We start from the raw sequence: 26,671 nt of genomic DNA, 5'->3' as shown, positions 1-26,671 counted from the left end.
TAAAGAATTAATACAGGCAAAATGTCTAGAATGGTACTTGGCATATTTTAAACACTGTATGGGTGATAGCTGTAATGAGTACTGTCACCCCTTCCACTTGATATGGCTGCCACACTTGCTAGGTCCTGAGGTCCTGCTTCATCCACCGGGTACGGTTGCTCTGCTCTTTCTTCTGGGTGTTGCCATTTCCACTGAGCACTGCCGCCTCCTACCAGCCATTGTAGCTTTTCACACATTTTGATGACCTGGAGTCCTTGAAGCATCCAAGTAGAAGAGAATACCTCTAACCGCATTTTCAGTTGTGGTCGTTTGTGTTGGTAGTATTTAAGTAGTGTTGCTATGTCCCACTGTACTACAGAGTTCTTTCCCTTTTTAAAAAAAAAAATAATAATAAAAGTTCTTTCATTTTTTATTTTTGGCTTCTTCCATGAGAATCTGAGTGAGCCCAGAAAGATGGGAGACAAAGCCTGGTGACCGTCCCATGCTACACTCAAAATATCCTCCCCTCCCAGGACTGAGGTTTTGCTATTGGAGCAAGACTACCTTGCCTTAAATGAATTCTTGTTCAGGAGGCAGATAGGATTCTGGCTGGCTTGCCTCACCAGCATGCTAGATGTGTTTGAACTTCAGCAGCTGGGACCTTTGCTGCATGTATGACTGGGAATTATAGTTGGAATAGTGAACAGGCTTGGGAATTTAACAGACCAAACAGACGTGAAAGATGACAGTTTCATTCTTTCCCCATGCAGCAGTCCTCTCCATCGACGTAAAAGGCTTACGTTAGTGATAAGTTGGGGGCGGGACTGCTTTTTGTGTTGGATACTGTTTTTTGTTTTTTCCATTTTATTTATGAAAGCTTTCATAAAAGAGACACAGAAAATAATGACTATCCAAGGTTTCCCATTGTCTAGCACTATACAGTCCTAACGTTTTACCACAGTCATGTGATTTCCTTTTTTTCTCCGTAAATAAAATATTACAGATACATTTGAAGCCTCTCGTATAATACATTTGAAGCCTCTTGTATATCTCCCCCTAATCCTGTTCTTCCCTCTTCTTTCCTTCCTTTCCTCAGAATTTTGGTAGGTATCATTACCATGCATATTTTATACTTTTATCATATAAGCGTATCTTAATAAATAATATTTAGTACGGGTTCTTTTTATTATAAAATTTCTCAAGGCTATCTATATGATATCATACAGCACATGTAATTCTGCAACTTATTATTTTCTCGATCTTACGTTTTTGAGATACGTTCATGTTAACGTTTATGTTGTACACATTTACTTCATTTTTACTGGGGTGTAATATTCCACTGGATGTACATTCCACAGTATATTTTTGCATTGTCCCTGTTGACGTACTGTTTCCAGTTTTGCCCTGTTATAAACAGTGCCGAAGTGGACTTCTTTGTCCGTTGTCTTCTCGTCTGCATGTGCAAGAATTTCCTAGGAGACGTATACCTGTAAATGGAATTGCTGGGACATAGGGTATGAACCAGCAATTTTTTTTTTAATCCTTGGAAAATTTAAACCTTGCCTAGTCATTCCAAAAAGGCAGACTAAAATCTTTTCAAATTATTCCTCATTAGTTTTCATTGAGAATTAGAATCTGATTTGGCTGGAAGTCATCAAAAGCAGTTACTACTCTCCCTATTATCCCTGCCTTAGCTTGTGCTGACAGGAAGGACGGGACCTGTAGTCATTGGAAAAGTCTGCTTAGAAACTAGGAATTGTCCTTGTCCATCGGGTCCATGGTCCATCCAGGCCAGCATTCTGGTTTTGACAGTGGCCTAAGGAACCCACCATAGAGAGGCATGGTTGTCCTGCTTCCTGCGTATTAGGTACCCAAAGGATTCCAGTTGGTAGTAATATCATTTTCAGGTTTGTAACGTTTTTTCTCTAGGTGTTTGCTGAGAGCAAGGATGAGGTTGCGTTAGTCCTGTTTGGTACGGATGGCACTGACAATGCCCTTGCTCAGGAAAATCAGTATCAGAACATCACAGTGCACAGACACCTGATGCTACCAGATTTTGATTTGCTGGAGGACATCGAAAGCAAAATCCAACCAGGTTCTAAACATGCCGACAGTATCCTTTTTCAGCCAGAGAAGACTCTTAAGAAAATTCTTTTTGTCTGGGGAATCATAATACAGTTTGGGCAGGCTCTGTCAGAGTCCCAGCTCTGATTATATTGATGGCTTGGCCTCTGAGAACACGGAGGAGATGCCTGTGGGATTTAATGTGAAGTTAGTCGGGTGTAGTGCCTGGTCTCTAGGCCCTTCAATCACTTGCCCCTTCTCTACACTGGTAGAGGATACTGACTGGTTAGGAGGCATAGAAAGGGGGAAGATACTAGGGGACATGTATTTGTATTGACTGTGGGAGGGTTTGGTGGTAATGATGGTTAGAAATGTTTGGAGGTAGAGAAGATATTTTTAGAAGAATATAGCATTAGAATTCTCCGTTCTTTTCTAGATGGGGGATGTTTTTGTGCCAAAAGTTAAATTGGTAACCAAATTCAGATTTCCAATTTCTTCCACGTGCCCTTTAATTTTAAGGAGTTATTTTTCTAAACAATCAGTAATGCCGTCCCTGATCACTTGGAGGCACTGTTGTGCTGGGAGTGACTTGCAGATGCTACATTGTGGCTTACTTCATACTTAATATTCACCCAAAAAGTGGGTTCTTGACACTGTAAAATGGCATCATAATTTTTGGTGAAGTAAATGGAACATATTAGATTAGCTTTTGATTTTGTTCATTGTGTGTGTCGGGATGTACATATGTCAATATGCGCTAGTGAAATAAACTTTGGAACAAGGGTACTTAGGCAAGTACTTCTAATCATCACGTAGTCACCCCAGCGCCCACAATTTCCAGCACAGTGGACTTTGCTAGAAAAAAAAAAAAGTTGCTTGTTCTTGGAACAAAGGGACTGTGCAATGCCATCTTTTGTCCTTGACTAGCTGAGTCCTGGATGCACTTGTCGTGTGCATGGATTTGATTCAACAGGAAACTGTGTAAGTATTTTAACTGAAGAGAGTTGGAAGTGGGCCCTTCTACAAACATTTAAGGGTTTATGTAGTCAGTGCACCCTGATTCATTGTTAATCAAGCAGCATGTTTGTATGGCTGAAGAAACATTTGACCGAATTTAATGGCTCAGTTCAACTTCTATGTTTGTTTAAAATTTTAGTTTATTAGAAACAGGGCTGTACTTGGTGAAAATTTCTCTGGGAGAAATAAACCTTTGGCTTAGTTCAGGTTCATTGCTGTTTGACTTAAGCTAACTACTAAGAATTTTTTTTTAATAGCAAGCAGTCTATGTATCTGTAATTTAAATTAAATGCATAGGAACTGTGGCCAGCTTCCTTATATACTGTAGCTTAGCTACACACATACACCACACACAGACACACACATTCCTTAACACACACAGTCACGCTTACACACTCACACAGTCACGCTCACACACACTCAAACTCACACACGCTCACACACACACACCACACACACACACTCCTTGACACACATACTCACTCTCACACACACACTCTCACACACACACTCACCACACACACACTCCTTGACACACACACTCACGCACACACACTTCTGGCCTGTTTGGATGAGCATCTGCACTAAAATCTCAGGCCTAAATCTTTATTATCATTTCCCACAATTTGCAAAATTCTGCCTCGAGCCTCATGTGTGGAATCAGAGCATTTGGAAAGTGAACCCTTACAAGGCTTAAGTTAGAGTGCACGAGTAGACTTCCTTGTTTACATTCTGCCATAATGGTCAGAAATTTCACCCAAGATGTTGAAAGTATGAGTTATGTCAGGGTCGCTTATGTGTTTAATAGAACTTCACTGAGCATCGACAATACGTGACTGTCTCAATGCAGTAGCTTTTGTTAACGGTATATAGATTCCTTAGCCTCTCTCTAGCTCGCTGACGAAGTATTTGAAATTGTAGAATGTGATTAAGGGGAATGATTTCTTAATGTGAAACATCTCTCTTTTAGAGGAAAGAAGTTTGAGAAGAGGCATATTGAAGTGTTCACTGACCTCAGCAGCCCATTCAGCAAAGATCAGTTGGATGTTATAATTCATAACTTGAAGCAATCTGGCATCTCCCTGCAATTCTTGTAAGATCCTAACAATAATGTATGTAGACAAATGGTGTGATCTCGTAATGAGGGCAAAAATGCAGTGAGGGAGACCCCAGTATCAAGTGCTTGGTTCGCAAGGCCGTCTCTTTCTGCTCTCAAGTGGAACCCGTCAGATGACTGCACTCAGCAAACATTTACTGATCATTCGCTGTGTACTAGGAACTGTCCTGAGCTCTGGTGGTAAAGGGATGAAAGGCACAGTGATACAGAGGAGCTTAGCTCAGTTTCAGACCATTTGTTCACTGTTCTTGGGCTCAAAGAATGAGGAATTAGAGGAATCTTTTGAGGACATTCAGTTCATCTCCTACCTATATAGAGGACTTTACCTAAACAATTACCAGATTGATAGCTTCTTTTTCATAAACAGCTCTAGAGAACTCTAATCCTATAGGCAGTAGAGTGGAGAGACATATTTTTGGGGTAGAGAGAAATGTCAACTTGGATACCAGTTTAAATATTAATGTTTATCTTGAATTCTCTTTTCAGATCTAAAGTCACTTTATTGTTTTAGGAACAAAATACTTTAGGAACACAAAAAATGTAATTTGCTCAGTATATTTAGAGATGGGATATTTAAATTTGGGGGAAAAAAATACATATTTCATAATTTGTTAGAGAGAGAGCCCCTCTCCCCTGCCCCAAATAACTTGAATTTCCTCACCAGGCATTTACTTTTTCTAGCTTATATCCTCCCTAGCAGAAAGCTCTTTTTACTTCATCAATACTTCCTGCTGCATTTGAAACTGACTTCTTTCTTTCTTTTAATTGTGATTTAGGTGAAAGTTTACAGGGCAAATTAGTTTCTTATTCAAAATTTATACACAAATTGTTTCACAGCATTGACTGCAATCCTGCGTTTTGTCAGCACTCTCCCCCTTTCCCTTACCACACCGGGTTCATTCATCCAGTTTTCCTGGGCTCTCTTGCCTTCTCCCCTTTGTTCCTGGGCAGGCTTTGCCCATTCGATCTCTGTACTTGATTGGTCTAAGAAGCTGTTTCTCATGTGTGTTACTGTTTGTTTTAAGAGCCTGCCTAATCATTGGCTGAAAGGAGAACTTTGAGAGTGGCTGCAAGCCTGAGTTAGAAGGGTGTCCAGGGGCCATAGTCTCTAGCATTCGTCTAGTCTGCCAGTAAATATGCTCTTTTTTGTGAATTTGATCATTTGTTCTACATTTTTCTCCCGCTCTGTCTGGGATCCTCTATTGTAATCCCAGTCAGAGCAGTCTGTAGTGGTAGCTGGCACCTTCCAATTCTTCTGGTCTTGGAGTCTTGTAGGCTGTGGTTCATGTGGTCCTTTAGTCCTTTGAACTAATTGCTCCCTTCCTAGTATTTTTCCCTCTTCTTTGCTCCAGGCTAGAAAACTGATTTCTTCTTGTCCTATTTTTGGTGAACGCAGAGTGATGATACAGAATGTTGAATTAATAAAGTCTTTTGGGGACACTCATTTTTCAAATTGAAGGCTGTACCAAGAAGCCTCCAGTTCAAAGTGGCAAGCCTTTGGCTCCTTCATGGTGCCTGCCATAGGGAATTAAGAACCTCTCTTGCATGTATGCACCTCGTAAGACTGCTAGGGGGCACCTCCTTTTTTGTAGAACTGTAGAAGAATAGTTCAGAGTAACCCATCAAACTAATACTTGGTAAGACAGTACTTCAGAGAAATGAAGGGCTTTTTAAATGACACTTCTCTTCTTATTGAGTTGAGGCTTTCTCAGCACTTCAAAAACCCAGCTCAGCTTCTGGTCCCTGCTCATAATCTCGGGATACCTTTACATGGTTGAAGCATACTGCACTTCTGTCAATGTCATTTTAAAGGGCTACTTTTTGGGTATGAACAATATAGTAAAGCAGGCTTAAGAGGAAACCTAGCTTTTTCTTCGACAAGCTTGTTATTTGACCAATTGTTTTTTTTTTTTTTCCTGAATCATAATCTTTCTTCTTGTGCTACAAATCTCCGGCATACAAAGTAGAGTTTATGGTTTTATTGTTTGGTGTATCCCATGTATGATAGATTGTGCTGGTAGTACTAAAAAAATGCCAGCAGCCCAAAGAAGAACTGGGCTCACAGCAGGCTTGTTCCTCGGACACGTATCTCAGTTTCATCTACTGACTAGAGAGAAAGTTTATTTCTAGTCTAATGTACGGCAGAAGGAACTGTTAATACAACTTTTATCAGAATAACTTACTGATACATTTTCATGTGTTTCTCCACTTCTTCCTGATGCTATGGAAACTGTGCCATTTCCTGCTGCCTGGAAGCTCATTATCTGATAGGTAATGCAGGAGAACCAAATGTATCATACTCAGTATAAACCCAAACCAATCTGACCACCATGAGTCATCTCCAATTCATGGTGACCCCATGTGTATCAGAGTAGAACTGTGCTCCCTAGGGTTTTCAGTGGTTGATTTCTCAGAAGTAGATCACTGGGCCTTTCTTCCAAGGCACCTCTGGGTGGACTCGAACCACCAACCTTTCAGTTAGTGGCTGTGTGTTTAGTAAACTTAGAAAAAAATTTAAACAGAAGGCCCTAATTATAGCAAATAAAATTATAGAGAAATCATCTTAAAAATGTTGTTGTTGTTAGGAGCCGTCAAGTTGGTTCCGACTTATAGCAACCCTATGCACTATAGAACGAAACACTGCCTGATCCTGAGCCGTCCTTACAATCGTTGTTATGCTTGAGCTCATTGTTGCAGCCACTGTGTCAGCCCACCTTGTTGAGGGTCTTCCTTTTTTCTGCTGACCCTGTACTCTGCCAAGCATGATGTCTTTCTCCAGGGACTGATCCCTCCTGACAACATGTCCAAAGTATGTAAGATGCAGTCTCGCCATGCTTGCTTCTAAGGAGCATTCTGGCTGCACTTCTTCCAAGACAGATTTGTTCCTTCTTTTGGCAGTCCATGGTATATTCAGTATTCTTCGCCAACACCACAATTCAGAGGCGTCATTTCTTCTTCAGTCTTCCTTATTCATTGTCCAGCTTTCACATGCATATGATACGATTGAAAATACCATGGTTTGGGTCAGGCATGCCTTAGTCTTCAGGGTGCCACCTTTTTCTTCAACACTTTGAAGAGGTTCTTCGCAGCATATTTACCCAGTGCAATGCATCTTTTGATTTCTTGACTGCTGCTTTCATGGGTGTTGATTGTGAATCCAAGTAAAATGAAATCCTTGACAACTTCAGTCTTTTCTCCTTTTGTCATGATGTTGCTCATTGGTCCAGTTGTGAGGATTTTTGTTTTCTTTATGTGGATGTGCAATCCATACTGAAGGCTGTGGTCTTTGATCTTCATTAGTAAGTGCTTCAAGTCCTCTTCACTTTCAGCAAGCAAGGTTGTGTCATCTGTATAATGCAGGTTGTTAATGAGTCTTCCTCCAATCCTGATGCCCCGTTCTTCTTCAATATGGTCCAGCTTCCAGGATTATTTGCTCAGCATACAGATTAAATAGGTTTGGTGAAAGAATACAACCCTGACACACACCTTTCCTGACTTTAAACCAGTCAGTATCCCCTTGTTCTGTCTGAACAACCGCCTCTTGATCTATGTAAGGTTCCTCATGAGCACAATTAAGTGTTCTGGAATTCCCATTCTTGGCAATGTTATCCATAGTTTGTTATGATCATACAGTCGAATGCCTTTGCTTAGTCAGTAAAACACAGGTAAACATCCTTCTGGTATTCTCTGCTTTCAGCCAGGATCCATCTGACATCAGCAATCATATCCCTGGTTCCACATCCTCTTCTGAAACTGACCTGAATTTCTGGCAGTTCCCTGTCAATATACTGCTGCAGCTGTTTTTGAATGATCTTCAGCAAAACTTTGTGTGTGTGTGTGATATTAATGATATTGTACTATAATTTCCACATTCGGTTGGATCGCCTTTCTTGGGAATAGGCATAAATATGGATCTCTTCCAGTCAGTTGGCCAGGAAGCTGTCTTCCATATTTCTTGGCATAGACAAGTAAGCACCTGCAGCACTGCATCTGTTTGTTGAAACATCTCAGTTGATATTCCGTCAATTCCTGGAGCCTTGTTTTTCGCCAATGCCTTCAGAGCAGCTTGGACTTCTTCCTTCAGTACCATTGGTTTCTGATCATATGCCACCTCTTGAAATGGTTGAACATCGACTAATTCTTTTTGGTATAATGACTCTGTGTATTCTTTCCATCTTCTTTTGATGCTTCCTGCGTCGTTTAATATTTCCCCATAGGATCCTTCACTGTTGCAACTCGAGGCTTGAATTTTTTCTTCGGTTCTTTCAGCTTAAGAAATGCCAAGCTGTTCTTCCCTTTTGGTTTTCCATCTCCAGCTCTTTGCACGTGTCATTATAATACTTTACTTTGTCTTCTCGAGCCACCCTTTGAAATTTTCTGTTCAGTTCTTTTAGTTCATCAATTCTTCCTTTTGCTTTAGCTACTCAATGCTCAAGAGCAAGTTTCAGAGTCTCCTTCTGACATCCATCTTGGTCTTTTCTTTCTTTCCTGTCTTTTCAGTAACCTCTTGCCTTCTTCATGTATGATGTCCTTGACAATCGTTTGGTCTTCGGTCACTAGTGTTCATTGCGTCAAATCTGTTCTTCAGATGGTCTCTGAATTCAGGTGGGATATACTCAAGGTCATATTTTGGCTTTCATGGACTTGCTCTGGTTTCCTTCAGTTTCAATTTGAACTTGCATATGAGCAATTGATGGTCTGTTCCACAGTTGGTCCTGGCCTTGTTCTGACTGATATTGAGCTTTTCCATCATCTCTTTCCACAGATGTAGTCAATTTGATTTCATTGTGTTCCATCTGGCGAGGTCCATGTGTATAGTCGCCATTTATGTTGGTGAAAGAAGGCATTTGCAATGAAGAAGTCGTTGGTCCTGCAAATTCTATCATTCAATCTCCGGCATTGTTTCTGTCACCAAGGCCATGTTTTCCAACTACTGATCCTTCTTCTTTGTTTCCAACTTTCGCATTCCAATCACCAGCAATTATCAATGCATCTCGATTGCATGTTTGAGCCATTTCAGACTGCAGCAGCTGATAAAAATCTTCTATTTCTTCATCTTTGGCCCTAGTGGTTGGTGGGTAAATTTGAATAACAGTTGTATTAACTGGTCTTCCTTGTAGGCATATCTTAAAAATAACAGTTCACATAAGGGTGACCAACAGGTAATCTGAAGTGAACTGAAAAGATTGCTGAATTTTAGCCTTTTAGTTTTTCAGGGGCAAAGTAATGTATTGTGGGACATTGGAAAGAACCTTGTCCTCGAATCAGGTGGCTGAGTATTCTATCACTTGGTAGCCATGTGGCTTTTCCCAGAGTATTTCATCTTTGTAAAGAATTGAGTTAGAAATCTCTATCTATCTGATATGTAAGGATTAAGTAAGATTATTTACATGAAAACATTTATAAAGGGCCATATAGAATATTACCGTAAAAAGTATGCAGTTGGCTTATTTTTCAATTTCTATATTGTTTATTGACTATCCCCATAACCAGTAATCTCAATTTAGTTTTAGTCTCATTTCAGTCAAACAACGGAAGCAAAACACAAGAACAAAATTGGATTTTGCCTATTTCTGGGAATTAACTGGTGTCTGTATAGGAATTCTATATCTGCAGTAAGAATTATATTAGATTGGATTTTATGAATTTCACACACATTCACTTATTTCATCCTTGTAATAACCTTGAGGGATCGTTGGTGGGCATTTATTTACTTATTTTGTCTACCTAGAATAGCACCCAGTCTTTTTCTAGGAAGCATTCCTTCTTGAACTCTAACCTTGTAGCTGAAATGAGGGCTGTCATCTTTTAGACCTGGCCAAGGCTACCATTCATTAGGCAAGTGGTAGAGCACCTGGCCCAAACTAGGCCAGTCAGAACCCCTTCCTGTTTCTCTTTTTTTTCCCCTTAATTTAGATACCAAAGAGTTAAACACTCAGTTCCACCAAACTAAGCCAATCAGAATCCTTTCCTGGTTTTCTTTTCGTAAATTAGATACTAGAGCATTGAACACTCAGCCCCTCTTAGTAGTGGAGTTGAGCAGATATGAGTGTGAGGCATTGAGAGGCAATGGGGAGGAAGCCAGTCAGAGGATGAAGTTAGTGGGAAGAAAAGGGAAGATTAGCTCTGGAGAGAGAGTGTGAGAGGGTCAGATGATCCTCGTGGCATTTGAAACCCTGGGTATAGTCATCCCTAAGGCCACATACAACCCTGCCCTTTTTTAAAAATAATTTTATTGTGCTTTAAGTGAAAGTTTAAAAATCAAGTCAGTTTCTCACACAAAAACCCATATACGCCTTGCTACACACTCCCAATTACACTCCCCCTAATGAGACAGCCCGCTCTCTCCCTCCACTCTCTCTTTATGTGTCCATTTCGCCAGCTTGTAACCCCCTCCACCCTCTCATCTCCCCTCCAGGCAGGAGATGCCAACATAGTCTCAAGTGTCCACCTGATCCAAGAAGCCCACTCCTGACTAGCATCCCTCTCCAACCCATTGTCCAGTCCAATCCATGTTTGAAGAGTTGGCTTCAGGAATGGTTCCTGTCCTGACAACCCTGCCCTTTTAATTGTTTGGTTGTTTAAACCAATAAGTTCCCACTTTTTACTGTATCAAAGAGGTTTCTGTCACTTGAAATGGAAAGAGTGTTGGCTAAGGTAGGTAAGTGCCATTTGAGAACTGAGAAGTATGAAGCTCAGTGAGGTTGACTGACATGCCCATTTTCACATAGCTAGTGAATGACAACCATAGGATTGGAACTCTGCTTCTTCTTTGACCTTAGAACTTGTCCTTTTAACTACTGCTGATCTTTTCCTGACAGTTTGCCTTTCTCAGTTGGGGGGGAAGATGGAACTGGGGACAGAGGAGATGGCAGCTTGCGCTTGGGCCACCATGGACCCTCCTTTCCCCAAAAGGGAATTACTGAGCAGCAAAAAGAAGGTATTCAGGTGGTGAAGAGGATGATGATGTCTTTAGAAGGTGACAGTGGACTGGATGAAATTTATTCCTTCAGGTAAGAAGTGAAAACATTGTTCATAACTTTTCAATCATACCCATATAAATTTCTCTTTTGATCAGAGGTCTCCCTTTTGCTTTTCTGGACCACTTCTTTGATTTGGCAGTTAATTTTCTGATTTTTATTAAAGAAATGATGTGCCAAACCTCCTCTCCTTCCTTTTAAAAACTTGTGTGGTTGGCACAAGGTTCTGATTTATTTCCAGAACCTGTGTCAGTGAAGTTCGGGAATATAGAGATAAACCATAAGAGATTTAACAAATCCAATGTAGAAGATGAAGTAGTAGATTTTCTTCTTTATGCCAAGCTTGAGGCACATTTCTTGGGCCCTTCCGTTTCATATGCTTACAGAAAACATTCTTGATTTTAAAAAGTGATATCATGGATACCTAATAGCCCCTGATTTAGATTTTTAGAGATAGCATATTACGATAAGGAGCCCTGGTGGCGCAGTGGTTAAGTGTTCATCTGCTAGCCAAAAAGTCTACATTTCGAATCTACCAGCCACTCCTTGGAAACCTTTTGGGACAGTTCTGCTCTGTCCTGTAGGGTCGCCATGTGTCGGAATCCACTTGATGGCAATGGGTTTCTTTTTTTATATTATGATAGAGTAGCTTTTTAAAAACTTTGGTCGCAAAATATTTTGGTCAGATGGAACAAGCAGACGAAAACAACTCCCAAAGGCTAAAGAGTTCCTAGCCTGCTTATTTCGTGTGGGTGTTGTAAATGATTTCTGAAATGTGAAAGCCTTGAAATACCATTAAATATAAAGCTGGCCACTTTATTCTTGGTTAGAATTGGACGTGCATCTATTTTGAGTATGTTGAGTAGTGTATACTTGGGGGGCCTGATTTGATAAAAGCAGCAGTACTTAACCAAGCAGTATGGCTTGTACAGGTTTTGATTTTCAGGGATAATACCCTTTAATGTTCATGAATCAATTCTAGTTTATCAGTAATTACACAAAATACAGATGGTTTAAGCACAGTTCTTAGACTAAGTAAAGTCTCAACAATTAGAACTTTTCTGAGTAGCTACAGTATATATCTGCTCTAATTTTTTTCTCAACCACAATTTTTAAAAATTTTTAGTGAGCTATAATTGAAAAGTAGTACCTCCTGACTTTCTAAATACAGATATTCTTGGAAAATTGTAGGCAAACGGGAAATTTTGCAAATGGAGTTGTAATTTCATAAGGGGCTGCCAAAAGAATCAGTGAGGAATCCTATAAAGTGAAGTTTCTTTTCATACTGCAAAGATGTGTTTCTAAGTTATTTTTTATTCAAATTTGGACATGGTTTACTCTAATGTGAAGGTATATGCCTTAAGCTAACATCTTAACCATGATATAACCATGTGTTAGACTATAAGAAAAGTTACAGGCCAATACAAATTTCTATTAAAGGTTTGTTTATTTCTATACTGTATCATTAAAAAAAAAAAAATTGCCATCAAGTCAATTCTGACTCATATCGACCCTATAGGACAGAGTAGAACTGTCTGATAGGGTTTCCAAGGAGTGCCTGGTAGACTCGAACTGCCGACCTTTTGGTTAACAGCTGTAGCTCTTAACCAGTATATGCCACCAGGGTTTCCAATAGCAATAGGTAAATTGCTGACTAAACACAGTCCTAGCAATTTGAAGCTACTTTAAGTCAGGTCTGGAGATACAGACCAGAACTGTACCGTCCCATACAGTAGTCATTAGCCACATGTCACTATTTAAATTAAAACCAATTTAAATAAAATTAAAAGTTTAGTCCCTCAGTTATATTAGCTGCATTTCAAGTGTTCATAGCCATATATGGCTTGTGGCTTGTCCCTATTGGATGATGTGGTTGGAAATAGAACAGTTCCATTATTGCAGAAAATTGTGTCGGACAACTTGATTCACATCTACTACAGAACTGACCCGGCCGCTCTTAGTTGTTGTTGTATGTTGAACACCGGTCCTTAGAACCTCCCCTGAAACAGAATCCAAACCTTATGATGGTTCGAGACCTGACTGATATTTGGACATGTATAAGACACATTAGACCTGGTTCAGACCCCTGTATTCCCCAGGAAAACCAAAGCCAAGATGTACAGTAAGCTTTGGTAGAATATCTATTATTCGTTGTAAATTATTTCTGAAAATTGGAATCTCTTGAGGATTCTCTGGTCATAACTCTGTGGATAATATCAGATCATTCTGTTTACCTCTTTGTAGAGCTATTTTTTGTTTGTACCAAGGAGATAAATCATGAAATCTGGACTGTATGCTTTGAGCGTGTTTAGTCATTGACTCCTTTGCCTCTTATTTTAGTGAACACCATAAGTTCTATCTATCTTCTATAATTTTCTATATTGTGTTTTATTAGAGCCCAGATTTAAAAAAAAAAAAAAAAAGATTTGATCGTCTTCACTTCTGGTCAAACGAAGTTGAAGTAGCACTCTCTACATTGTGTTTGCTTCCCCTTTTCCTGCAGTGAGAAGTCTAAAGCTATTTGTTTTACCTTAGGGTTAAGACCAGATATGGACTACTAAATTCCTTTATCCTGTAGATAGTCTTTACTTAACTCTCTGTTGCATGCATATAAAAAAATACTAGACCATTCAAGAGTTGGCATTAACTAATGAATTGTAGAGCTGTGAGTGGTGAAGTTATAGGATGGTACCCATCCTTTGATGTCTTAGAACAGGAGTTCTTATCCTCAGGTCTGTGGTTTTCAGGGAGTTGGTGAACCTTTTATATTGTGTGCAAACTCATTTATGAATGTGCATTCATTGTATTCTAAAGTTGTCCTTGGTGCTGAAAAAAAATTTTAAGAACCACTGGCTGAGTAGAAAGAAAACAAAGAATAGGGGAAGATAGAGATGTTTACTTTCACCTGTCAGTAAAGTAATTTAGCTCCTTCTTCCTCCTAAGCCAACTCTTTTTTTTCTGGCTCTCTTCCAACTTGTGGTTGTCATTTTCTTGCCATCCCCTGCTGTTCCTCTTTTTATGATCAACAACAGCTCACTTATTCTAGAAAATAAGTACATGATCCAGCACAAGTTAACACTAAAATCGTTGCTTTCACTGTGCATTTTTCTTTATAAAGTGAGAGCCTGAGACAACTGTGTGTCTTTAAGAAAATTGAGAGGCGCTCCATGCCCTGGCATTGTCAACTGACCGTTGGCTCCAATTTGGCCATAAAGATTGTGGCCTATAAATCGGTAAGTGGTAGGTACACCTTTTTAAAACAAATTTAGGACAGATAAATATCCTTGTATAAGTAACTGACAATTCAGGTGTGGGCTATCCAGTACTGTAATTGCTGCTTCTCTAGCTGCTCCCCCTGTTTGTCGAGTCTCTCTTTAGCTTCTCCCGTAAAAGCTATCTCAGGAGAGGAAATTTTAAGAATTGTTTATAATAGAGCTTGATTCCCACCTCTTTCTCTTTCTCTCTGTAAATAATTGAGAGTTAATCATGAGTTGCAGGCCTTTTCTTTTAAGAATATAAAATGCATTAAGCTGTGTCCTTATAGCGTAGCAGAAATATAGATAAGCACCGGAGTTAAACAGTTCAGCATTTTGGAGAGACAATCACAACCAGTTCAATTATTAATGATTTGGTGGTACCATCATCTGTGAACTATCAAAAAATGGTGAGTTGTTACTGTGAAATTGTGTTTTATAATGCATGTATATTTGTACATAATAGAACATTTTCAAAAATGAGGTGCTTTGGTAATTATTTGATGAAATTCTGGTCTGGTTTGCCTCCACATGAACCTCCTTACCTTTTTCCTTTAAATGTTCAAAATAAATATATAAATCCTTTTAAACATACAAAAACACGTCTTTATATATTCAAATGTTTTTTGTATATTCAGGGACTTAATTCGAAAACACACGGCACATCCATGAAAACATTGGAGGTAGTTTTTTATTTATTCAGGTTCCAGTAAGGCCTAGAGTAGTATCCCTAGGAATGAGAATGTAGTCTCTTCCCTGTTTTCTTTTTCAGGCTTCCTTTTCAAATTTCAATATTGGTTTATTACTACTGGTAGATTGCTATCCCTTTTCTGTTAGAAAACTGTGAAAACAAAATGTCTGCCTCCCTTCTTAGCAGGAATTCACTTATCTGAGTGAGTTAATGTCTGAGGATTTTGTATAAACCAAAAACCAAACCCACCGCCTTCAAGTCGATTCCGATTCATGGCGACCCTATAGGATAGAGTAGAACTGCCCTGTACAGTTTCCAAGGACAGCCTGGTGGATTTGAACTGCCGACCTATTGATTAATAGCCGTAGCGCTTAACCACTACGCCACCAGGGTTTCCAGGATTTTGTATAGGAAGTGCTTATGTATAAATAAAGTTTAGTATTTATCTATAGATTAAGGAGCCCTAGTCTCAGGCCCTTACTTTGCTCAGCTGCTAACTAAAAGGTCTGCAGATTGAACTCACCAGCTGCTCCACGGGAGAAAGCTGTGGCAGCCTGCTTCTGTGAAGATTTACGGCCTTGGAAACCCTAGAGGGGCAGTTCTAATCTGTCCTACAGGGTCACTGTGATTTGGAATCAGCTGGATGGCAGTGGGCCTTGGTGTTGGATTATCTGTAGATTACCCTGGGGGAAAAATGAAATGTAGAGATACTTATACCATATATCCTATTATAAAATGAGCCAAGAATACCGTAATAGGCAAGAGCAAACAAAACCATGTAGCTAGAGTAAATGTTCTGGATTTTTCTGTGTGAACCAGAGAGTATGTTAGGTTTTCTTCTGTCAGTCTGAACCGCTAGCTTTCTGTGGTTTCCCTTTATTTTCCTTTTGGAAATAAGATTCAACAGGAGACAATTAAAAAGACTTGGGCAGTTGTGGATGCAAGAACCCTGAAAAAAGAAGATATTCAAAAGGAAACAGTTTATTGCTTAAATGACGATGATGAAACTGAGGTTCCAAAAGAGGACACTATTCAAGGTACGCCAGTAAGAGTTCTCACTCCTGCCTAGAAGAGATTTTCTTCAAGGTGATATGAAGCAGCCTATGATTTGTATTATTATTGGTTTAGATGTATTTATTTATCAGAGTTACAGAGATGTAGCAGTTTGAGGGGTTAATGAGACCCTAGATCGTTTAGCTAACCTGCTGAGTCTTAGCTAGGATGGTTTCCAGGAATATACGGTGCTTAGGTGTTTCATCTCTCTGAGTTTTAAATGTTCCAACAGACAGGACTTCATACTTGGCTTTATTTTAAAGCTTGAAATTCACTAGCTAGGTGAACGCTTATGTTAATATGGTTGAAACAACCTTTTTTTTGTTTGCTGTTTTCTTTTTGACTTCCATGGTGATTATTCTTTTAACTGACAATTTAAGGTCTATTTCCTGCCAAATATGTTTCCTTAAGTTAACTTGTTGTTAGGAGCCCTCGACTTGGTTCCGACTCAGTGCAACACTGTATACAACAGAATGAAACACTGCCCGGTCCTGTACCATCCTCATAATTGTTGTTATGTTTGAGCCCATTGTTAACTTAGAGGACAAGAAAAATTATTTATATTTGTTAAATTGCTTTCACTAGGATCTTTGAAATTTTTTTTGTATATTATACCCATCTGCCATTGTAGAGTGTGTCTAGATGGCATCTCTGTCCAAAGGACTTAGAAACTAGCTGAGTGTGAGCGTTCAAGAGCTAAAACTTAAAGATAATGACTGGTGGTTAAGATAGAAATCAGGGTCTTCAGATAAATTTATTGCCAGAGTATGTACTACCTAGCATAGTTTTAATTTGCCAATCTTGAAAAAAACTCCTTTTCTGTGGCACTGTACCTTCGTGTTTGTGCATATTTGTGTGTGTATGTGGAGGGGATAAGGCATTAGGCACAGGTGATGGTGGTTGTGATTTCCTGGCAGATTATGTGTAGAACATAGCTAATATTCTGCTGTCTTTACGGATTCTTTAATTCAGTTCAGTAGACTCATATCAATAAGAACATGAGCTTCGGATTAGATCTGGGTTAGAATCATGGAACCATCACTTACTGACCATTTGGTGTTAGTGTAATGACTGACTTCACCACTGCACCACTGGGTTCCTTTTAGAAAGAATAGCACGATTAAAGGCACAAGACCAGGAAAGTAGAGGGACTTCTCAGGGATATCAAGTTGTCTAGATTGTTTGGTGTAATGGGATTATAACTGATTAGTACTGGAGGATAGTATCTACTAGACACCCTGCATTTTCTCTTTTTGTTGACGCAACAACCTTATGAAGTAGGCATTCTTGTTATTTCCATTTTACAGATAAGGGAACTGAGGCTGAAAGACATTCATTAGCTTCCTCAATGGCACATAGCTAGCCACTGGCAGAACCAGAATTCTAACTCAAAGCTGTCTGACTTCAGAGTCTGTGCTCCTACTTTTTATTCTGATTTAGGTCTCAGTTTTGAAGGGCTTTGACTGACAGGCTGGAGTTTATACTTAATTTTGAAAGCAACATGGAGCTGTTTATAGTTTTGAGGAACAGAGTGTCATTATTGGGGCTGTGTTTTAGGAAGATTAATATGACAGCTGGGTGTAGGTTGGATTGGAAGGAGAAGGGCCTTGAGAGGAGGGTGCCAATTCCTTTGGTTGCAAGCAAAGAAAGCAGCTCTGGTTATCTTAGGCTAAAAAATTTATGGGCAGGGCAGTAGAGAGGGAGAAGTTAAAGATTGAGCTCAAAGAGCTTAGAAATACAGCTTTTCTCCCTTACCTTTTTGCAATTACTCGCATATTTCCTTGCCTGTTCTCCACTCCCTAATATATAGAATTTTCTTTCTTAGAAATATTAATATATACACACGAGCAAAGGAATGTGCTTATCTGTTGTAGTCTATTCTGTGCTTTTTGCAATGTACAGAGGCTAGAGTTATTTATTTGACCTTTAAGTAGATGAACCAGAAAACACAAGACAGTCTTAATTAGAATTTTCAAGTTACTGTTAAACTGTTCAGGTGAGATGACTAATCGCAGAGAAAGTTAGAAGAAACATTTGGTTCAAGTAGCACTCTCAGTCATGTGCCATATGTTTCCCTGTTAATTTTTTTTGTTGGAATTTTTATTTCCTTTTCATTACCAGAATTTTTAAAAAGACATGGAGGTAGATAGAAATTTGTTTCTTCTTAAATATGTGACAACATCAACAGACTGACAGGAACAAGTAATCACCGATCAATTGCAGAGTCTGCCCCCAGACACAAGTTTTATGTGTCTTATAGTTAAAATGCTTCTGCTTTTCCTTTCCATTTGCCTAAGGCCAGAACCCTCAGATTTTGACGAGTCTTTTCTCACCGGACAGATGTTGTGTATTGAAAGGACGTGACCTTTCATAGGCCAAAAAACATGAGACGGGGTTGAAGCTTTTGTTGTTTTGAAGTCAAGAGCCTATGTCCTAAATAGTTAAAAGGAAGAAATTATACAACCAAATCTCAGAGATAAGTTTAAATGTAGAGTATTATGCAGCTTATCATTGGAACGTTTCTAAATAGAAGAATTTTGGCTTCTCCCATTAGGCATTTGTATAGCTCCAGGGTGCGTTGTTGAGTACGTTTTGTTCTGAAAATTTCCTGTGGGCATTTTCAGATTTCTGACTAAATGTGTTCTTGTTACCATGTTTACAAATCGCGGTTGTACTTTAGTCAGCCATGGTTTATCTTTGGAGGATAACTAGTACAGTGCATTTGTTTAATTTTTTCTTCTAGGCCAGATAATCATTAAGGTAACTAGATTGCAGAAGATGCTACTTAAAAAATGTGATTAGATTTTAATCGTTTCTGTAATGTATATGTTGTTTGTGTATCTGCTTTTTTCCCATTGATCATAAGGGGTAGTAATTTGATTTCAGAGAACAGAATATGGAAACTCGTTCTGGAGTGTGCATGTATTGTTAATATATGTGAAGAGCTCATTTCAGCTTGTAGAAAACGAGGCCCCATATGCTTAACAGATGCTCTTTTCCTGTTCTCTAGGGTTCCGCTATGGAAGTGATATAGTTCCTTTCTCTAAAGTGGATGAGGAACAAATGAAATACAGATCAGAGGGAAAGTGCTTCTCTGTTTTGGGATTTTGCAGATCTCCTCAGGTACAGTGCTTGCTCCACAATTGTAAACAAAACAAATGAGCTTTTTTACCCTAGGTACTACTTGAGATGGTGCTTTTGATTGGTCCTTTTATTTACAGCATATATTTACCTCACTTTTAGTTTTTCCAAAATGTAGTCTAGGGATTAGTGTTACTTTGGTTCTTTGAAGAAATAAACCAATATGTAGTGAATTTAAGTGACGTCTGATCTTAGCGTGAGTCTGAAGAATAGATTCAATTAAAAGTTACTTCTTAGCTTCGTTGGACTTCATAGCTCACAGTGTTCAGCTCTTTGTTTTTGTGATGCTTTCTCTAAACTGTTAAATATAAATGAAGTATTTTGGAGGATTAAAGGTCTGACTGCGTTTTAATAACCACAGAGCTCTTAGAACTCCCAACGTAGGGTTCTAGGATGTGAAACCGGTCTATAAGTCATAATTTTTTAGACACCATTGCAGAGATACACAACTAGATGCAGTGGGAAATGCAGTAATTCACTGAAAGCTACGTGTAGTATCTTATACCACCCTAAACCAAACCCAACCTGTTGCTATTGAGTCAGTTCTGACTCATGACGACCCCATGTGTTACAGAGTAGAACTGCACCATTGAGTTTTCTTGGCTATAAACTTTACAAAAGCAGATTGCCAGGCCTTTCTTTCATGATGCCTTTGGGTGGGGTGGAACTGCGAACCTTTAGGTTAGTAGTCCAGCACAAACTGCTTGCGCCACCCAGGAACCTCCTATACTAGCCCAGAAGTAGTTATTAAAAGATTCTCAGAGATCTCAGATTAAATGCTTTTGTGCTAGGTAACCAAAGAGATGGATCATAATTAATAAGTATAAAGTATGTCTTTTTTTATGTGTATTTTACCTGGACCCAGTAGCATAGGGACTGAAAGGATTTTCTTGTTTCAAGAAGATGTTAAGTGAGAATTATAATGGAAATAAATATCTACCCAGTACGCTGGATTGAACTTCCTCGTGCTGCTCTAGCGTGTAGTCCCTACCTCCTTCACTGTTGCCGCACCGACGTTGGGGGCAGTGTTGTCCTGCTAGGTCAAATGTTTACGTACATCCTCAGGACTCGTAAGCACCAAATTAGAAGTATTTAACTTACAAGTCTGTAAGGTTTTAATGGTGAGAATAAATGCTTTTGGGAAGTTAAGATTGATTTGTATGTAGTTCTCTAACAAGTTACTCTAAATATGCTTCTCTTAAAAATAAAATACTTTGAGAGAGATGTGAACTTCAAACTTACGATTATTAATGACAGTGCTTATGAGTCTTTTCTGTGGGGGAAAAAAAAAGCCCTTGTTCAGACCTGTTTGTAGAAACTAGCCTGTGAGGAAGTAAGTCAGTCTAATACCAGCTAGAACAACCTGGAAATGTAGTTCAGGATTCATAAAGTTGAAATCCCCTGTGGCAGAGTGGGAGTGGGAGGCTATTTAGTTAAATGACAAAGCAAAAAAGAATAAACGGAACAAAAATATATTTTCCATTGTAGCAGACTACTGTATTAACTAAAAATTAACTTTTAAATCATGATATGTTTCTAAATCAAATTTTGTTACTTTTAAGCATTTTCTTAAAAAAGTACAACCTCAGATGGTACAATGATGATAATATTCCATTCAATCTACTGAGCAGTTCTGTAAATTCTCATTTAATTCTTATTACAACCCTTTCAGTTAAGTGTCATTATCTGTATTTTATATGTTGGTAAATTGAGGTTCGGAGCTAGTAACTGCCCCAAGGTTTTGAATCAGGTCTCTTTGACCCCAAAGTCTAATCCATTACTAGTTGCCCTCAAGTCGATTCCAACTCATAGTAACCCTATAGGACTGAATAGAACTGCCCCATAGGGTCTCCTAGGCTGTAATTTTTATGGAAGCAGACTGCCACAACTTTCTCCCACTGAGTGGCTGGTGGGTTTGAACTGCTGACCTTTTGGTTAGCAGCCGAGCACTTAACCACTGTGCCACCAGGGCTCCTTGGCCTATATCATTAGTTTTTTGTAATTTGCCCACTAGATAAACAAACTTATTTTTGAATAGGCCAGCTTCTATATACTTGCCTTCACAGATCATCTTACCAAGTGCTCACATATTCTCTTAAGAGTAAAGTGTTTGCTGTAGTGACTAAGATAAAATATAAGCATGAACGATCTAATGGACTAGTGATTATCTTTAAATTAATAAGATCACATACTGTTCCAATTCTTTTAAACTGGAATGTGGACAAACTAACATTTCTGGATTGAATTGTGACGTTTTTTCTTTATATAAAATAGGATTTTTTTTTTAATTGTGGGTTATTTTTCTTTTTTAGAATTTCAAGAGGCCTTTTTACTTCTCTTTCTCCAAGTTGTCAGTCTTCTAGGCATTTAATTATAGAAGGGATAAGAATTTAGCCAGAACTTTTCTCCAAATGTCTGGCTGTCCTTTGAGAAGTCATTAAGGTATCTCAGGAAAAGATCATTAACTGTTCTTCAAGCAATCAATCAAATTTAATTCTAATAAGAGGACAAATAAATCTATATGAATATTTCTTAGAATAATGGTTTTCAAATGGGGAAGGGAAGTGGGGTATTTGAATTATAAAAGCCCACCTCATACCTTTGAGATTCAGTCTTCTTGAGCTACTATTACTGGTGAAAGTGCTTATGATGTCCTGGCCTTAGAGGTGGGAGGATGGAAAAAAACACAAGAAGCATTGCTAATACAGCACATGACGTGTTCTTATAAACAAACTCGAGGTTCAAGATTAGGTAGATCAGAGAGAAGTTGATCTTGGTAAATAAAGACAGGTGGCTGTGATGTTAAGAACTCTTCAATATGTATTTTCTAGCCCAATATTGGTAGAGCTACTTTGACCCCTCTGATACTCTGCTAGATAAATTACTTGAACTTAAAGGGGGAAAAAGTACATGCATTAATGGTTTTTGGTTTAACTAGTTTTCTTCCAGTCCTGCCCCTCTGATTAATTCTTCAGTTCGCAACCAGAGTACTCAGATGCTAGCCTGATTGTGTTATCATCTCTTTGCAGTTGATCAGTGCCTCACTGCTCTTAGGATGAAGTCCAAACCGCTTAACTCTGATCACAGGAACTTTCATTACAGGAGCCCTGCTCATCTCTCTATTCTAATTTTTCACCTTTCCCCTCGCACTGTGGCACCACACCATCCAAACCCAGCTCTCCACATGCACTGTGTTTTTACGTTACCTTTTTGTTTTTGGACACCCTGGTGGCTTGATGGTTAAGTGCTATGGCTGCTAACCAAAGGGTTGGCAGTTCAAACCTGCCAGGCACTCCTTGGAAACTGTGGGACAATTCTGCTCTGGCCTATAGTGTCGCTATGAGTCGGAATCGACTCTATGGTACTGGGTTTGGTTTGGTTTTTGGTTAGACATTTTTTTACACTCTGTTTGTCTAGGACACTTGCTCCCAGACTTTTCTCTTTGTTAATCCTTGCTCATCTTATAAGTGTCAACTTAGGTGTCACTGTTCACAGAAACCTTCACAGACCTCTTGTGCTCAAGCTAGGTGGCCTTCTTATGTGCTCCTGTGGCACCATGTAACCCTGGACTGAAATAATGCACTGCCATTAATTTCATATTTATCTAAGCTCCTCAAGGACGGACTATATCCTGTTCATTGTTGTGCTTATTGTGCTCAGAACAATGTTTTCCACATAGTCAGTGCTCAAATATTTGTTGTATTGAATTGAACCTCAAGTGGTAAGTTGTTTCTAGTACCTTTGAATGTTTTCAGTAAGAACATTTTGAATCGGATTTCTTAGTAACTTGTGACATTATGGTTACATGTATCACTTATTTTGAATCAAAACCAATTTTTTCCTCACTTATTCTTGTAGGTCCAGAGAAGGTTCTTTATGGGAAATCAAGTTCTAAAGGTCTTTGCAGAAAAAGATGATGAGGTGAGTTGACAATGGAATGGGCCTTTGAGGTAGTGCCACAGAATTGAATTGTCATTTTACGGAAGCGAATTGTCACGGAGGTTTTATGCCTTACAATGACATTAATTCTTGGAATAACAGCGAGAAAATTCACTGACCTTTAACTTTGAAAATGGAGAAATGATAAAATGAGTTTGTTATAGCATGAGCACATGTCCTGAGAACATAGTCCTGCAATTGGAGATCAGGTGAGTATTGAAAACAAGAAATATGAACAACTGCATTTAGGTGTGGAAGTTTCGTGGTCAAATGTTGAGGAGGGTTTGAGGTCAAGCTGACATTTTCACTTCTGTAAACGTTGAACAGGCAGTGCTGGCCCATACACCCTAGAGATGAGCTTAGTGACTCCTGGACTTGGTCTGTCATTGTGGAGTTTGTCTTTTCCTTCTTCCCTCTCTCTTTGCATTCTTTTCTCACCTCCCCAAGATAACTGTTTTCTCAGGCTAGTTTCTCACTGTTTAACATCCCATAACTATTGCATCCTACACTCAAATCTGCCCTCTCTGCAACTATTTCTGGTTACCCTCCAAGTCAGAATTTGTGATTTCCTTGGAGATACTGATCTTAACTGGACAATTGTAATCTAGTGTCTGTTTAAAATACTTGACCAAGTTTCTAAGTTCTTGAAGTATTTGCATTTGAAATTAGTAGACAATGGAGAAGATTTGTTTGGGGTGGGGCCTGGACAGTGGTATAACTTACCTAGTTTTCTTAGTCCTCTTTTTCTCCTCACTTCTGAAATGTGGCTGGCTGCTGACCTAGTAGATAGGTATAACATTATTCTATCAGAACAGTTCAAATTAGGAAAGGAAAATACTTGGCTTCTATTCTGTGCTGCATGAATTCATTAGAGCAGAGTAGGCATATGTGAATCCTCAAATTTGAGATTCCCAGTTCCTGGACTTCTGCTGAATCAAATGCTGTTGGTTGGTAATCATGCAGTTCTGGTATATATTGTCAAACCACAAGTTAACAGCGTTCTTAACTTCTACTGAAGTTTTAACTCCCACTTATCGACTATCTGCATAAAGAGAATTCTGATCACTTCATGGTTCCACAAAGATGTGCTGAAGCACATGTACTAGATAATTTTCTAGACTGGCTAACAAAGGGTAGCCTTGTGTCTTTGATAATTCAAATCCAGCCTCCTACAAATAACTCTTACGTATTACGACCTTTGGGATCACTCAAGAAAAAACAAAAAGATACTCTTTGCAGAAAGTATGAAAAGAAGATGGAAGGAATACAGAGTCACTGTACCAAAAAGAATTGGTCGACATTCAACCATTTCAGGACATAGCATATGATTAAGAACCAGCGGTACTGAAGGAAGAAGTCCAAGCTGCACCGAGGGGAATGGTGAAAAACAAGGCTCCAGAAATTGATGGGATACCAATTGAGATGTATCAACAAACAAGTGCAGCACTGGAGATGCTCACTCGTCTATGCCAAGGAACTAGGAAGACAGCCACCTGGCCAACTGACTGGAACAGATCCATATTTGTGCCCATTCCAAAGAAAGGTGATCCAACAGAATGTGGAAATTACCAAACAGCATCACTAATATCACACATAAGTAAAATTTTGCTGGAGATCATTCAAAAGTGGTTGCAGCAGTACATGGACAGGGAACCACCAGAAATTCAAGCCAGATTCAAAAGAGGACGTGGAATAAAGAAAATCATTGCTGATGTCAGATGGGCCTTGGCTGAAAGCGGACAATACCCAAAAGATGTTTACCTGTGTTCTATTGACTATGGAAAGGCATTCCACTTTGGTGAATCATAACAAGTTGTAGATAACATTGGGAAGAATGGAAATTCCAGAACACTTAATTGTGCTCGTGAGGAACGTGTACATAGACCAAGAAATAGTCGTTCAGACAGAACAAGGGGATGCTGTATGTTAAAAGTCAAGAAAGATATGCATCAAGGTTGTATCCTTTCACCATACTTATTAAATCTGTATGCTGAGCAGATAATCCAAGAACGGTGTGAAGAAGAGTGTGGCATCAGGGTTGGAGGAAGACTCATTAACAACTGGTGTTATGCAGATGACACAATCTTGCTCGCTGAAAGTGAAGAGGACTTGAAGCACTGACTGATCAAGATAAAGACTACAGCCTTCAGTGTGGATTGCACCTCAGCATAAAGCTAAAATCCTCACAACTGGACCAGGAACATCATGATAAACGGAGAAAAGATTGAAGTTGTCAGGGATTTCGTTTTACTTGAATCCACAATCAGTGCCCATGAAAACAGCAGTCAAGAATTCAAATGATGCACTGCATTGGGCAAATCTACAAAAAACTCTTTAAAGTGTTAATTAAAAAGCAAAGATGTCACTTTAAGGACTAAGGTGTGCCGGACTCAAGCCATGGTATTTTCAATTGCCTCATATGCAAGCAAAAGCTGGACAATGAATAAGGAAGACAGAAGAAGAATTGATACCTTTGAATTATGGTGTTGGTGAAGAATATTGAATATACCATGGACTGCCAGAAGAGTGAATGAATCTGTCTTGGAAGAAATACAGTCTGAATGCTCCTTAGAAGCAAGGATGGCAAGACTATGTCTCACGTACTTTGGATGTGTTATCAAGAGGGACCAGTGGCTGGAGAAGGACATCATGCTTGGTCAAGTAGAGCGTCAGTGGAAAAGAGAAGGACCCTCAACGAGATGAATTGACTTAGTGACTTCAACAGTAGGCTCAAGCATAACAATGATTGTGAGGATGGCACAGAACCAGTGTTTAGCTCTGTTGTACACAGGGTTGCTATGAGTCAGAACTGACTCAATGACACCAAACAACAACAGCAGCTCTTTGATAATCAGTTCTTGAGCCATGGCCAAAGAATTTTATTATCTAACTGGAGCTTATTTCGTATAAGATAAACTGGGGAGTAAGGAAACTATGGCATATGAGGACCTCCAGGGGGAATTGAGGAGGAGGAGGTTGAATGGAAAAGACTTGTGTAAATAAGCAAGGGAGTAGGAGGAATAGCAGATATAATACTACTCGTACTGCATTTAGAGGATCATCATGTGGAATAGAAATTAAACTATGCTCCATACCGGAGGGGTGAATTGGAACTAACAGGTGATGGGTTTTGTTCAGGATGAAGAATTATTTTGTCTACAAGGATTGCTGTCTCCAAATGGATGATTTCCTTGTAGGATGTTGTCTTAGTTTCCTAAGGTTGCCATAACAAAATAGCACAAAACAAGTGGCTTTAAAGAAAAGAAATTTATTTATTTTTTTACAGTTCTGGAGGCTAGACGTCTGAATTCAGGGTCTCAGCTGTGTGAATTCCCTCAAAGGACTCTGAGAGTAACTAGTCCATGCCTTTCCTCCTTCTAGTGGTGCCGACAATCCTTGGTGTTCCTCTGCTGCTTGTAAATGTAACTTTACTTCA

General features: G+C 39.1%; 1 protein-coding gene across 4 annotated transcripts in view; it reads left to right on the top strand.

Annotated features, from left to right (window-relative positions):
* Positions 1 to 26,671, top strand: part of XRCC5 (X-ray repair cross complementing 5) — a 107,008-nt gene that overhangs the window by 3,120 nt on the left and 77,217 nt on the right. For all 4 annotated transcript variants that reach the window (XR_010322235.1, XR_010322236.1, XM_003405911.4 and 1 more), the window contains exons 3-10: positions 1,909 to 2,092; positions 2,976 to 3,024; positions 4,031 to 4,153; positions 10,999 to 11,190; positions 14,276 to 14,390; positions 16,001 to 16,139; positions 19,166 to 19,278; positions 23,155 to 23,217. Coding sequence is in view for 2 of the 4 variants with exons in the window: in XM_003405911.4 (XP_003405959.2) it covers positions 1,909 to 2,092; positions 2,976 to 3,024; positions 4,031 to 4,153; positions 10,999 to 11,190; positions 14,276 to 14,390; positions 16,001 to 16,139; positions 19,166 to 19,278; positions 23,155 to 23,217 (978 nt within the window). In the remaining 2 variants the exon portion in view is untranslated. The remainder of the gene's footprint in view (positions 1 to 1,908; positions 2,093 to 2,975; positions 3,025 to 4,030; positions 4,154 to 10,998; positions 11,191 to 14,275; positions 14,391 to 16,000; positions 16,140 to 19,165; positions 19,279 to 23,154; positions 23,218 to 26,671) is intronic.

Source organism: Loxodonta africana, chromosome 6, assembly GCF_030014295.1.
Source record: "Loxodonta africana isolate mLoxAfr1 chromosome 6, mLoxAfr1.hap2, whole genome shotgun sequence".
Classification (NCBI taxonomy): domain Eukaryota; kingdom Metazoa; phylum Chordata; class Mammalia; order Proboscidea; family Elephantidae; genus Loxodonta; species Loxodonta africana.
This window is presented reverse-complemented; position numbering and strand designations above follow the sequence as displayed.